We start from the raw sequence: 15,149 nt of genomic DNA, 5'->3' as shown, positions 1-15,149 counted from the left end.
TTTTTTCTCTTCCTCTCCCAAGGGAAATCCACAAACAAAATGTGGTGGAAGATGAGCCACAAAAGCAAGAAGACAAGCCAGAAGTTCAAGGACAAGCTGATCTTCTGGTAGAGCTATCCATGGTAAGGCATAGAAAAGATTCTCACCAAGCTGTTCCATGAAACAAAGTTCTTTGCCACTTAATCTTGTCAAACCCACGTTTGGTATTTTATTGGAGAATTTTTTTCCATGAACTTTGCGCAATTCTACAGTAAATGTAAACTGTGCAGACTTCTCTTTTGAAGGTAACATCAGAAGACAGACAATTGGTACCTTGGTATGTGGTATCTTTTTTCATCAGCAGTTGCATATAAGGACAAACGCAAGGGTGTGGATTCTTAGAATGTGATTCCTGTAGTTTAGTGTCGGTACTGTTTACTTTCTGTCTGTGAATTACTGAGGCTTATTATGCTGGCTGCTGAGATAATTTGTGGCAAACCAATCTGATCATTATTGTGATTTCCATGTTGCATTTAAATTATTATTTTAACAGTAAAGAGGATTGTTCTTTTCTTGTCAGGGGAAACAAATAAGCCCATCTAAAATGTCTCCAGCAAATGTCCCCTCTCAAGATAATTTAGTTTCTGCTGACAGTGGAAAAAGGTCAATGTGTGCAGACGAAATTAAACCTACTTCTCACAGAAATGAAATAACAGCAGATCAGCAGACAGCTAGTGCTGAACCCGAAGAGCTCTTCAGACCATCATCAGAAGGTAAGGGCAGTCCTACAGTATAAACTGGGAAAACATTTGTAGAATCATAAAATGGCCTGGGTTGAAAAGAACCATAGTGACCATGTAGTTTCAACTCCCTGCTATGTGCAGGGTCACCAACCACCAGACCAGGATGCCCGGAGCCACATCCAGCCTGGCCTTGTATACCTCCAGGGATGGGGAATCCACAACCTCTCTGGGCAATGTGTTACAGTGTATCACTGCCCTCTGAGTGGCCATTGTCACAATAACTTCTGTGTATGTATTTCTTTTCGGTTTTGACATTGATTGTCTTTTATTGTCTTCCATTTTACTCTTTCAGAAGGAGTAAATGCAGCAACTATCAGGCTGGGAAACGTGTCTCAGTTTACTCATAACTTTCTCTGGATTAAGCTAAATTCAGATGGCTATTAGTGGTCAGCTGCCAGCAAAAATGAGTCTTAGTCTGGTATAGAAACAACATTGTTGGAGCTTCAGTGGCACTTCTCTGTTTTTAAGGATGAAGCTTTTTTTCTTAAAAACAAACAAAAAGCCCAACTGTCCTTAAAAATACATTATGATATTTCTGGTATTAAGGGCTTTTTAGATTGAGAGCACTAGAGCTGTGCAACTACCTGTCACTGAGTTGTGTAGGTTATTCAAAGGGCTTGCAGTACTGATTAATCATTGCAATGTGAATGGTCTTTCTGAATTTACATGTGTGTCTTGAATGGTTACCATATAGCTGTTAAACATCTGGAAATAGTATTCCTTGTAGGACTGTTGTGTGGAAGGATGAGCAAATGTCTGACGTACAGTCTGACGCTTGTATTAATACTTCAGTGAGATCAGTACATTGAGAAGCAGATACATCTTCATTGTCCAACTTAACCTATTAGTAATTTTAATGATGTGATTAAGAGTCTTACTGTTTTATGAGGCATTGTATAGAAGAGTAAAATGTCTGAGATGCTTGAGGCTTCAACTGTGGAACAGCAGAAGTCCTTGCAGGTATTTGGGGACAAATAGTGGCTATAAATTTAGTTTAGAAAACTGTCAAATATTTTATTTTTCCAGTTTGAGTTTGTTTTCCATCTGTTAAAATAAAACACCTCGTGAGACTAGAGTTGTATTTACTGTATGCATAAGCACATCTGCTTCGGTCTGTAGATGTTTCTGTGAAATACAGTGAAGATGCAGTGCTATCATATAATTTATTTTCCAGTTCTCGGAATGGGCATAGACTATCTGGAGCAATTTGGAACTTCATCTGTAAGTATGGTATTGAAATGTTTTGTTTTTCCTCCCTGGCTGAGGAAGAAGGAAATTGTCAGGCCTTAAATGTTCTCATGAAGTAGCTTGACTTTGAACTTGTTCACAGAAATACAGGTTCTATTTCACAGGAATGTGTCTATAAGGCATGGAGTGGTGGTGAGGAAATGCAGTTATAGGTAATTTTGCCTAAGGATGAGAGGTGCTGTGTTTCCTGTTTGCAGAGGTGCTTTTTTTTTTTTCTTACAGTGGTGAAGGTCAGATGGATGGTATTCCCATTGCTGGTTGCTAAAGCAAGAAGAGAATGAAAGATCATTGTTTTGAAAAGTTTTAAGCTCCTCTGTTTATGGGCATTTTCAAGAAATCTGTCTCTAAATTGGGCATGTCATATTTCAATCAGTTCAGCTCTGTGGTTTTTCCCCTACTTTGAGCCAGAGTAGGTGTGGCTTTGAATATACAATGAATACACTGAGCTGAAAGTGTTTTTTAGTTCTGTTTGTCTTGAGACTACTTGTTCAGCTTACAGTGCCACATTTATCTTTTAACATCTTCTGCTAATTTTGAATAGTTAATATAAACTTGTCCTTTTGATTTTTATCTATGAACAGAGGACTGAGATCACTTGATGTTACGTAAGGACTTAAGAACTCAGTGCCCACAAGCTTAAGTATTTTTCTCCAGCAAACAATGCTCTGGCCACACAGGAATAGACTCACCCTCCCTTTGGAGGACTATTTATGTGTGGGGAGGGTGGGATGGGGAAGGCTTATCTACAAAGCAGCAAATCTGCCACTTTATGCCTTTTCTCCTCAGTTCAAAGAGTCTGCTTTGAGGAAGCAGTCATTGTATTTGAAGTTTGATCCTCTGTTGAGAGACAGTCCCAGAAAGCAACCAATTTTTGGTACTACTGAAGCAAATACGAATATCATGACTGCTCCACTTCAGTGTGGGTAGGTATTGATTTAATCTAGCCTGTAGTGCATAGCTTTGCAAGGAAAGGCAGCGCTTGAATATAATCGTGTATGTTTGTTCATTTTTAGCCCTACTTCTGATTTAAACAAACTGCTTGAAGAAAATGAGAATCCTGCATCAAGTCTTCAGAATGAGGAAAAACCAAAAGGGCTAGATCTTCTAGGAACTTTTACAACTTCTGTAAGGATGTCTGGAATGAAGTGAAGTTTCACATTGATAATTTGGGAAAGGGATCAGCCAGAATATGGAGTTTTATGCAGAATTTATAAGGATTGCAGAGTACTTAATGCTTATTTAAACTGTCATCTTAAAAAGGTTGGATACCCACTATATAAGGTTGAACTTTTGATGTACTTAATATTGTTGTATAAATTTTTTTTGTTTGAAGCTGGTGGTATTGCACATGGTCTAGCAGAATTTGAGCTGTTCTTAAGAATGCTTTAATCAAGCAATCCTTTGTATGCAGCTGAAGCCACAAAAATAAGACAAGCTTGTGTTTTAATAGCACTGCTAAGATGAAAAGCACTTCTTTGATTAAATTTGGTGCCATACAGTGTAAAACTTAGAGCAGTGAAACCCTTTATATGAAGTGATCTGTGCAGTTTCTAATTCTGAAATGTTGTTTACTGGTGGGGAATAGCATGCTGTCTGTCCTGTTTCTGATTGTTAGAACTGGTGGATAGCACTTAATTGCACCTTTATTACGTAGTTCTACAAAATACCAACAAGGTAGGAAAGCTATGGTAACTAAGTTATAGGAGTATTTTGGGGTGAGGATTCTTAATAAAAATATATGGCTTTAGTATTGAATAATCTACAAGCAGCTAATGACTGCATGAAAATCAGAATCACTGAGAGCTCAATTTTTGTTTCCTTACAGGATCCTGGTCTCATAATTCCAGACTCCCTGGCACATGATGTTTCTCCACTCGCTTTTACTGCTTCCACAAACACTGCAGTGGATGCTATTATAGATGTGCTGAAATACAGCCAAAAAGATATGGATGCAGTTGTTGAACTAGTTAAAAGAGAGGTAAGGTGATCCTTGACCTTGTATTGCCCTGGAAAATCCCTTTTGTTTAGATTACTTTTTGTAGATTTTTTTTTTGTAGATTTCTGCACTTGGCAATTCTATCCATCATACTTGACATCAACATCCCATCCAAAAAAGCTTGCTTGGAGCAATAGAGGAGGAGTTCTATACTATATATATTATATATATACTATACTATATTCTGTTATCAATTCTGTTATCAAAATCAATAACCTAGGAGAAATCTGTTCTTGCCAGTGGGAAGGAGGGGCTTATTTTCATACCATTATTTCTGTAAAACAAGAAAAACCTTTAATGGTAATTCAGTGTAGTGGTTGTAGTGATTGATTGGTTTTGTTTGTGTAATGGGGAACCATGTCAATATGTCCAGCTAATAAAAGAAGTGAAAACATCTAATTTACTCTTCACTGATATTAGTAGAAGATGAAGGGGAGGAGTTGGTGAGATTTTTAACTTCAGGTCACAGAATGGCTGAGGTTGGCAGGGATCTCTGAAAGCCACGTTGTCCAACTTAGTTACTGAAATAAGATCTCATAGAGCAGGTTGCCTTTGACTATATTCAGATGGCTTTTGAAGGTCTCCAAAGAGACTTTCCACAACTTTTCACAGCACTGGAATGGGTTGCCCAGCCACTTTCCTGGTACAGAACTCCTCATTGATGTTTGGAGGCACTTCCTGTGCTCCGGTTTGTGTCCAGTGTCCCTGGTCTTGGCAGTGGGAACCACTGACCAGAGCCTGGCTCTGTCTTGTTTGAACCCTTCCTTCATATATTTATAGATATTAGTGAGATCCCCTTGAGCCTGCTCTTAAATTGCTGAATAATGTAAGACCAATACTTAAGCATAAATTTCCTTAAAGCTAGTTATCACTTCAGAATTACCTTAGGAAAACAGCATTCTGAATTCCTGACCAACTTAGTGTGGCAGCTAGTCACACTAAGAACATTAAATATTCTTAACGATGGTAATGATGATGACCTGTAGCCCTTTGCTGCTTTACAGTTTTAATTTACCTTTAGAGTAAACAAAGCAAAATAAACAACAAAAAACCCAGCTTCTCTGTGGATAACTTTAAATTGCTTTCTGTTTCTTACTTAAGAGGCTGCTTTAACTAGCATGTTGTCCAGTATGTGAAATGATAAATTTGTGGCTCTGATAAGGATCAGATCTAAAACAGAGTTTAGATAAGAGCAGAGAGTAAAACTTGTAGTATTTTAAACTTGGTAGTCTCATCTCTCACTTCGAAGAACTATTTTAAGCATGTAAACTTAGTTGCAGCAAGAGAGGTGTGACTGTTAATCCAACTGTTGTGGCACTTCAGAATGGATAGAATTATATGGCACTGGTGAGGCCACACTTTGAGTACTGTGTTCAGTTTTGGGCCCCTCACTGCAAGGAAGACATTGAGGCCCTGGGGCATGTCTGGAGAAGGGCAACAAAACTGTGAAGGGTCTGGAGCACAAATCTTATGAGGAACAGCTGAGGGAGCTGGGATTGTTTAGTCTGGAGAAGAAGAGGCTCACGGGAGACCTTATTGCTCTCCGTAACTATCTGAAGGGAGGTTGTAGTGAGGTGGGGATCAGCCTTTTGTCTCATGTAACTAGTGATAGTACCAGAGGGAATGGCCTCAACTTTACCAGGGAGTTTCAGGCTGGACGTTAGGTTGGACTACTTTTCTGAGAGAGTGGTGTCACACTATCAACATAGTTATTAATGAAAATCTCTAGACAAAACCAAACTCCTGGAGTTTGAACAAAATTGTGAGCTCTGCTTTAATTTAATCTGATGTGAAATAAGTGTGGTTATTTTTTAAGATGAACTGAATTATCTTAAATTTGAGAACGTGTTAAGGGGAGGATTCAGTGTATTCCAAACATCAAGTTGATTTTGACCAACACAGCATTTCAGTATTTGCTTTCTTTCCTGTGTTTGCGACTTATTCTATCTGCCTTGTAGATAAAAGGGAATATTTGTTACTTGAGAGGGTGTTACTAGGCAGGCTATTACTTACTTGCCAAGGAACAGTGACCTTCATGTAGTATGAGTAAGAATAATCAAGTAGAGTAAGCTGAGCTGACTCTCATCTTGACTTCTGTGAGATTGATAACATTGAATGGCAAACTAGAATTTTAGAATTTTGATATCTAGTTTTTGGGTACATCATCATCTTGACACATTTGTAATAAGACATTTCATTTTCAATCTGTTAGTTGGAACTTGGAATTTGACACGGGAAATTTAGGTATAACTAGACTACTCTTTAGGCTCTTCTAAGTAACAACCCTTGTATCACTTCCTGTTCTAGAAATAAGTGTTTAATACTTTTCACCTTAAAGGTTCAAGAGAAAGAGTTGGAGACTCTGGAATGGAAACAGAAGTACAACAAGCTTCACGTGGAATACAAGGAAATGGGGTGAGCATCTGACTCTGCCTGCTTATTCATTCCAGCTGCTTTTTCTACCTTATGGTCTAACTTTTTTCTTTTTCTTTCTTTGTTAGGAAAGTAGTTGCAGAGTTTGAAGGTACAATAACCCAAATGATGGGTAAGTTAATTATTTACACTTTAAATCATTTTGGCACCTGTGCTTTAGCCTGAAGTTTCTGACTGAAGTTAGTACTCTTTCACTTCTGATGTAATTAACTTTTCAAATGCTTTCAGGGTGAGTGTAAGGCTTCAGACAATGTACTTGGATGCATAGGACTGCACCCTAATCATCCAGGCATTGCTATATACTGATATTATTTGGTAGCTAATGCTGATGTTGTGAAGTCAGGCATGAACATATCTAACCTTTTCTCCCTCTCCAGTGAACTGTGAACTACTAGTTTATTAAAACTGGCTGATCCAGTTGTCTGTAGCTTGGTTGGTGGTTCGTTATCTTGCCTTAAATAAGTGATGGGATGTCAGTAGGAGTTCTTGCTGGACAGACCTGGCCTTTGCTTCAGTCAAATTTGTTGTTTCAAAGTTAAGAAGATATTAAATGGAACAGGTACATTGTTCTGGCTGGAAGCTGAATTAGCTAAATCTGGTCCTTGTTTGTTTTTTTTTATTTTTTTGTAGGCGAAGCATGTTAGGTTATATTAGCCTATAGAACACATAGTTTGGGTACGCTAGACAAAGCTTGTCTTAGAAGGGTTTGCTATATCAAGTATGTTTGTTATCTCATTCTTTTCCAGGTCTTCCAGCTATTGTGCATATTTAATGAAAACAAATGTTTTTAGATATTTTGCTACCGTGAGGTTTGAGGCTCCTGTTATGATGAGCTCATGTAGGGTTTGGACTGTGTTGGAGGAAAATCCACATGTTTGGTTAAGCAATTTATGATCACAACTTTCAGTGTTGTAAAGTAGCAAATTAAGAGAGTATTACTGTTTTCCTAAAAGCAAGGATAGAACTTTCTTTTTTTTTTTAAGGGTTACATTATGTTACATTATGAGACTTTTTGCCTAAAAGGACAAGTTCAAAGTGTGAGGATGATGCCTATAGTACTAGCTTTATACTAATTTAGTAACTCTTATGAGTTTAAACCTGTTACCTCTGCTTTCTCTAGAGGATTCTCAGAAACAGAAGGAGCTTTCAAAGAAAGAAATACAGAGGATGGTAGAAGAAAAGCAGCAAGTTATTTCAGATCTGAACTCTATGGAGACATCTTTCTCAGAACTCTTCAAGCGTTTTGAAAAACAGAAAGAAGTGCTGGAGGGTTATCGCAAAGTAAGATGCTGTGGAGCAAATAATATTCTTTTAAGATGAATAAGCCTTATGATCTTCTGCAAGTGGAAAGAAAGTTACTAATTTCTACTGCAGCCATTAATTAAATAGCTGAGGCGCTACCTGTAAAACAAGTTGTCTGCTTTAAAGATTAAAAAATGACCTGTTATATTTAGTGGCTGGCTTAAAGTATGATGATGATCTCTCTGTTAGAAGCCAAAATTTCTTCAAACAAAATGAGCCTTTTCTTTTTGTATGCATATAATTTTTCTATAAATCATGGAGAATAAATCCAGTGTAACTACTTGTTGCATAAGGGCAGCTTGTTTTCCCATAGATAGCATTGAATAGATGCTGAAGAAGGCTTTCTGTTATAAGTCAAACTCATACTTTACTGGATTGTTTAGCCTAAACTGGTAGACATATCCATGGACTGGAATAATGGAGCAATAAGGATCACAAGCTATGGCTTCTTGTATGAAATGCATAAGCTTATTCAACATAAACCTATGCATGACTTCCTTTATCTTGCATCCCTTCTATTGCTGTATTTGGAATTCAGAAGCCACTTCCTTAGCACAGAGCTAAAGAATCTCTTGGTGACAGCAAATTGCTAAGTTCAAGACCTGGAATTAGTAGGGAGACTTGCACTTGTTTCTGTGCTTTTATGGAACTTGGTAATTGTATTTAGTACTCTGAGCAAATGCTGTCATTTTGGTATAGTTAAATAGCTGATTTGTGAAATGGAGGTAGACTTTTTCACCTATTAGCACATAAAAGCTAACTAAACTTGTTTCTGTATCAGAATGAAGAAGCTTTGAAAAAATGTGCTGAAGAATATCTGGCTAGAATTAAGAAAGAGGAACAGAGATATCAGGCACTAAAGGCACATGCTGAAGAAAAGCTGCATCAGTAAGTACTATGTCAAGAAGCTAATTGCTGTAAAATGTGGCTTATTAATGCCAATTCTTGGCTTAAAATATTTTTTTATTAATGTTCAAGAACAATAAACTAGTGTGATTCTATGAACAGTTCTGCTGTGCTGTCTGAAAGGAATGTAAACGCCTGTATTTCTTCAATTCTAGAGCAAATGAGGAAATTGCCCAGGTACGAAACAAAGCTAAATCAGAAATTGCAGCCCTACAAGCCAGTCTCCGCAAAGAACAAATGAGAATCCAGTCTTTAGAGAGGAGCCTTGAACAAAAGGTTTGTCAAAGTGCTGCGAGTCTCTTAAGCTATTGCCTTAGACTACCTCAAGAGATCTTGTGCCAGTACTAGAAGTAGTCCCACTAAGTGTGCTGGCTTTGATGACTGCTCTCTAGGTAGACTTTGGGAAATAAGCATTAAAGCTTAAGGTAGGAATCAATTATGAAAAGACTCACTTTGTATATACAGATCTTTTTTTGGAACAGAAAGGCTTGTTCCTGTAGATGAGTCACAGAATTGATTGGTCTGGGTTGCTTCATCAGGAGGTTATTTGAACTACTGATGGAGCTGGTGTTCTAAAACTTAAACATCTCCAAGAGCAGAAGCTGTGAACGATCTTGAATAACTGTCTTAATTAGCACATCTGTAAGCATTTAATTTATAAGCCTTTAGTACTAGTACAAACTCTCTCGTATTGTCTGGACTTTTTCAATATTGTTTGGGTCTTAAATCCTTGTAGTGGATTGCAGTCTTCATACTGCATAGATGAAGTCTTAAAATGCTTTGTAAAGGCATATAGATTTCATTTGCTGGAATAAATAAATGGAAACGTTCTACAGAGATGTCTGTGTTGTGAGGATTGAAATCTAAATTGTTGCTATCATCTCAAATATCAGTATACCTAACAAAAGGAATGTGTCTGAAAAATCTCATGTACCTATAATCTTTATAGACAACTTCTAAGGAAATCTAGAAGCAGAGACAGTGCAGTGAATTTAGCTTAATTCTTGAGAATTTTGACAAAGTAGATCGTCCTTTATGTTAAACCTGTATTGGTAGCTAGCATGTAAGTGAACTTTCTGTTGGGAAAGATCACTACTTGCCTGTAAAATAGCTTACCTGTAACTCTTCTTTTTCTGTCTTTAACAGACAAAAGAAAATGATGAACTAACGAAGATCTGTGATGACTTGATTTTGAAGATGGGAAAAAATGGATAGCTCAGTTATCTCTGTAAATATGTCTAGTTTCTCTGATTTCCTGTCCTGTGTTCACTCATGATTTTAATTATGTGGAGGAAAAATAAAATGCTTGATTTACACTCCTCTTGTGTATCTCTTGCAGGAAATGTCAACTTACTGACAAGTTCACTTGCTACAAGATATTGATACAAGAGCAGCATTTTGACATTGTCACTCAAAAGAAAAACTTTAATAATACCCTCAGTCTCTTCTCTGAGTGAGGGCACACCATTTCTGTATTATGATCTGGCTCTGCTGATAAAGGTCAGCGTAGGCTGTGTCTGTATCTTGCACTTTGTTCTAATTTCAGGCAAAACATCCCAAAGATACAGGACTGTAGTAGAACTTGACCTGTTAGCAGATGCTACAGAGAACTGAAAGTTTATGCAGAAATTCTGTTCTGTCAGTTGTGACTTATATCCCCTCATTCTAAGAGACATTGCTTTTCGGTGAGAAGCTTCACCAGACTTTTTCAATGTTTGCAGCAAACCAGGCTAATCTTGGTAGTGAATAACGAGCAGAATGTATAGAATGTGTAGAATGTGTATATATGCTTTGTACTTTGTGTACTCGCAACCTGAACTATGGGATGATTCATTTAGTGCTGTAAAAACTTAAGCCTTCAGCTTTTATTTTATATTTGCTTGTGTGTACATGCCTGTACCTATAACTGAGCTGAAGTGAGCTCGTTTTCAGACAAGCTAAGCAGCCAAGGAACTGGGTAACAACACAGTTTTACTTTCCACTCTATTGGAAAATATAGCAAGTCATCAGTCTGATGCTATTGACTTGCTAATCAGCCATCCAGAGCTCATACTTGCCTCATGGAACAGCCTGTAGAATTGCAGTAGGCTGGAGGTTACAGGTCATGATGAAGTCAGCTTTAATTAGGACATTAGCAGACGCTTCAGATAAGCTGTTATTACCTAACAGACCACAGGCTACAGCTTTGTTGTAGTATTACTGAGAGGTCATTATCTTACTTGCTTAACTAGGGGTTGCATACTTTTCTCTCAGAAGGGTTGTTGCTGCTGGGTTTGTTCTTAAATACACTTGGAGCCCTTTCATTATATGTTAAGGGTAGTCTGCCAGGGTAGGAGGAAGAACTGAACAGCAGTACTTAAGAGATCTGGGATCTACTCTTCAATTAGGTGCCTACTGATGAGTATATCAGTATGTGTCCTGGAAGCAGTATGTGGCTGGAGTACCCCATAGAGTGGAGCAGTTCATAGTATGTTTTCTCTGTGGTTTCAATGTTAATCTGGGAACGTCAATGTGAAATCAATAGCAATATTGAATACTGATCCCCTGCAGAAACTGTCTCACTATATCATCTTTTTGCTTGTTGCTTAGGAAATATTAGATAGGAGTGGAGAAGAAATAAGTCTCTGACCATGAAAACAAAGCTTCAGCCAGATAACAGGGATAACTCCAGGCTGTGTCTTGTGTTATTCCTTTGTAATAGACTTAAACAGAACCAAGAATTGATGCTTGGTTGAATTTATGAACTGTCTTGCTAATCTGTTTTTAATTATGGAAGCAAATTTCTGTTGATGTTCTTACTGAATATTGAGGCTGTTTGTTGATGTTTGTCTGCAGTTAGATAAGATAAAGCATGCAGCCTCCAAGGGTAGGTCTGCTCTTTCATTTCTTGTGTTGGATCATCACTGTGGTCAGGTGACCCAGGCAGATTATTTGGTTTAGGGGAAAGGGTGTTAGAAGGAACTGTTTTGCAGGTGGTTATTGTGGTGTACAGGTTCACTTTGTACATATTGCACCAAAAAAAAAGGCCTAGAAAAGGGTAGATAGCTTCAGTAGAATCCCTGGCTGGATAAATGCAAAGCTGAGTTTGCTTTGTTGACTTCATATAGGAATAAACCTGCAGTGTTAAATCTTTCCACAAGATGTAGCTGCTGTTCTTTGAAATATTGGCTGTAATTGACAGGGTTGTGCGTCAGCACAGTGCAAAGATGGAGAATCTCCATCTCTAGTGGTTAATGTGACTGTTCTGGTAGATTCCCTTTGGGCAGGATGAAGAGCAGCAAAGCGATACATGCCAACAGACTATAAGTAGTGACAGTGCTGTCTGGAGCTTTAGTGCAACAGCTATGAAAGTAGTATGATACCACTGATTAACATAATTGAGTTCTTTAGAGAGAATTGGAAGACAGAGTTAGTGTTATTTAGCTCTCATGCTCTATGAATGTGGGGTGGGGGACTGTATTTCTGCATACCTTTAGGCAGGTGCTACTGAAGAAAGTACTGGAATCTTCCTTACCTTCCTTTATTCCTTCAGTGTAAAACAATCAAAAGTCTCCCTCTGGCTTTATTCCAACTATGTACAGACCTTCTGACTGCATATACAGAATGTCTCTGGTCCAGTATTTCCTTAAGAAAAGGGAGGAGAGCCTTTCAACTTGTTTCAGCTGTTGCTTGAATATAGTGGTGTTGCATATTCCACATTCCCTAGTCTGATTGAGGTGGATGCATATTAGTCCAGCAGCCAGCACACCAGATGTGGTTTTCATTTGGTCTGTTATGATGTTATCAAGAATCACACCCCGTGTGGTTGGTTGTATATTGATATTAAGTAATGAAAACTGCACTTCAAGGAGATATTGAATGATAGCACACCATATGCTTCTACTGTAACTTATGACCACTGTTGTGAAATCTGCCCGAGGCTCTTCCATTTGCTGGTTGTTGATATGTAGAAGGCGACTGTTTGTGACAACCACCAATTGAATGGAGATGGCTATAAATACCAGCACGCTGGAGAGGATGAGTGGGCTGTTTTTGAATGAATTACCAAAGCTTAGTATCAAGGTATTACTGTATAGGCTGGAAGTTCTTATGTTTGTCAAAAGTTGTGGCTGACTTTTTGCTCCGTTGACCTCAGCATTTTAAACAGGTTGGAAGGGTTGGCTTATTGTTCTCTGTGGATGCAACACATACCTCCAACTTAACGTTTACACAATTATTTTTTTAATCTATTTTATAATTCCTAGTTGAAGAGTGCTGCTTAAATATCACCTTCCCCATTTCAAAGCATCCTTCTTTTTAAATCATTCCTTTAATATTGAACAGTCCTCATAAAAAGTCAATGCACCATACAGTAATGCGAGCTGCTGTATGTAATGTCTTTTAGTGGGATAAGGTCAGCATATGCTTATTCTGAGATATGCATCGAGCTTTCTGGTTTATTACTTATTTCACCTGATGTGAGTTAGCCTCTGTCTGCAAGCAGATAATAGAGAAATAGGATACTGCCTGGTGTCCCTGTGCTCACTTGCTTTTCTTTATTTATACTAACAATTGCTAGGTGCTATAGAAACAGAGGGTGACAGTTCTTGTTCCAGACAGCCTCTTTCTGACACAATATACATGAGGTGTTTTGTTTCAGAGCTGATCAGGGTTGAATCAAATGTACTGATCAATGCTGTTTCTAACGCTTCAGTTTTTACCTCCAAAGACCTCCAAAGCAGATGTAACTCATTTTTTTTATTTCCCATTGTGAACAAACAAACACCATTGCCAAAGTAACAAACAAACAACCTTAAATGGCACAGGAAAAAAAACTAAGCAAAGAATGAAACATCTATTTTTCCTTAGACTGGAGGAAGTAATATTCTACCTGAACCAGTAAAAGTTTAAAAGCAGAAAAAGAAAATGAATTCTGTTGGTTTTGTTTTTTTTTTCCCATTAGAAATTAGATGTACAAAGCAGTTAGCTTCAGTATGCTCTCAGGCTCTCAGCCTTGTCAGAAGCTGCTAGATTATGACACACAAGTGATCTTAACATGCTTTCAAGTGATCTGTGTGATTTGGACTTGACAAAGGGCTCAGTCACAGCATCTATTTTCTTTTCCAGTGCGCCTAGTGCAGACATGAAATACTGCACAGGAGTGAAGGGGAAGGAAGTTCCTTGCAAATTTTATCCTACTGCTGGTTATACAAATGCCAGCAAAATGTACTGCCATTTACATCAGATATTTATTCTCCAGTGCTTACTGACAGGTTTTACTGATGATGTCCTGCTCATTGAATGCCTTCCTAGTCATTTGTGGGCTTGGAATATCGTTCTGTACGACCCCAGTTTTTCTGTCTGCTGGGAGAGTTTCCCAATGGAGAAATCCTGGTAGAGCTATGTAATTTTATCAATCTCTATGGATTCCCTCCTGGATCTTCATATGCAAGACAGGAGAGCGAGCCTGAGTCCAGCCTGGTGCTGGTGTTACCTGCAGAGCACTGCTGGAGCTGAAGATCAAGTCTCAGAGTCCTAGAAGCAGCTGTGACAGTTTAATAGGGTTAATGTGTGTCATGAGTTACAACAGAATACCGAGTATGCTTGCATGTATCCTGTGGCTCATTAGGCTTGAGGAAAGAGCTGTTTGTGACACAGATCTGCTGAATCTTCCTCCCTGTATCTCTAACTCACTTAGTCCTGCAGTGTGCATCTGGGAGAAAGATCTTCAGACTCTTCTAATGCTCCTGTATTGCCCTAGTCCCAAATGTGGTGACTAGTGCTCCTGCACAAAGTCAGGGTAGACTACAGCTACTTGCAAAGGAAATCTGGTAGGATGGAATGGAGCTACTTAACAAACTATTTGAAGTTAGGAACTGGACTCTATGGCTCCCTTACAATTCAGGACGTTCTATGATTCTTAAGTTATACTTCAATCTACATTTTAAGCTTGCTGAGCAGTATTGCATCCTTAAGCCAGCTTTGCTTTTTGCTTAGTCCTTTGTTTTGCTGTCTTAGACAACAGAAAGCAATTTTTTTTTCCATTTAATTTGTTCCTCAAAGAAAGAGTTTTTCTGAGTTGCTGTACTTTTTTGTTTTTCCAAAATCAAGAGCCTACATCCCTCTCTCCCAACTCAAGTAAATGTTGTGCTTTTCAAATTCAGTTAACTGCCTTCCCTTTATAGGTGTTCTCCAAGCTGCTTTCCTGTTATCCTATCACATATAGCTAGAAGTGGACAAAACTACCAGAGAACTACCGTATGTCTTCAGGAACTAAACTATTTATATTAAATCGTGACTGGGTTGTGCATCCTGGGGTGTGGGAGGATGTCAGCTGGACAAAAGCAGTGAGGGAATCCAAATGTTTATCGTGAATTTTTGGTCAGGGCTTTGTCCCCAGTTTAAATGAACAGATGCCATTAAGAGAAAAATAGCATTGATGGGTAGACCTAGGAAAGAGAGAGGATATTATTGGGGAGTTTAGTTATGCGAAGTTCCATCAC

At 38.3% G+C, this 15,149-nt stretch overlaps 1 protein-coding gene across 1 annotated transcript in view; it reads left to right on the top strand.

The window, feature by feature from the left end:
* Positions 1-9,986, top strand: part of LOC100546553 (transforming acidic coiled-coil-containing protein 3-like) — an 11,116-nt gene extending 1,130 nt beyond the window's left edge. The window contains exons 2-13 of the mRNA XM_010710674.3: positions 23-122; positions 560-752; positions 1,957-2,003; positions 2,817-2,953; positions 3,044-3,155; positions 3,856-4,008; positions 6,365-6,441; positions 6,528-6,571; positions 7,580-7,740; positions 8,543-8,649; positions 8,823-8,943; positions 9,814-9,986. Coding sequence (XP_010708976.1) covers positions 23-122; positions 560-752; positions 1,957-2,003; positions 2,817-2,953; positions 3,044-3,155; positions 3,856-4,008; positions 6,365-6,441; positions 6,528-6,571; positions 7,580-7,740; positions 8,543-8,649; positions 8,823-8,943; positions 9,814-9,882 — 1,321 coding nt within the window. The 3' untranslated portion in view covers positions 9,883-9,986. The remainder of the gene's footprint in view (positions 1-22; positions 123-559; positions 753-1,956; positions 2,004-2,816; positions 2,954-3,043; positions 3,156-3,855; positions 4,009-6,364; positions 6,442-6,527; positions 6,572-7,579; positions 7,741-8,542; positions 8,650-8,822; positions 8,944-9,813) is intronic.
* Positions 9,987-15,149: the final 5,163 nt, after the last annotated feature.

This window comes from Meleagris gallopavo, chromosome 4, assembly GCF_000146605.3.
Source record: "Meleagris gallopavo isolate NT-WF06-2002-E0010 breed Aviagen turkey brand Nicholas breeding stock chromosome 4, Turkey_5.1, whole genome shotgun sequence".
Taxonomy (NCBI): Eukaryota; Metazoa; Chordata; class Aves; order Galliformes; family Phasianidae; genus Meleagris; species Meleagris gallopavo.
This window is presented reverse-complemented; position numbering and strand designations above follow the sequence as displayed.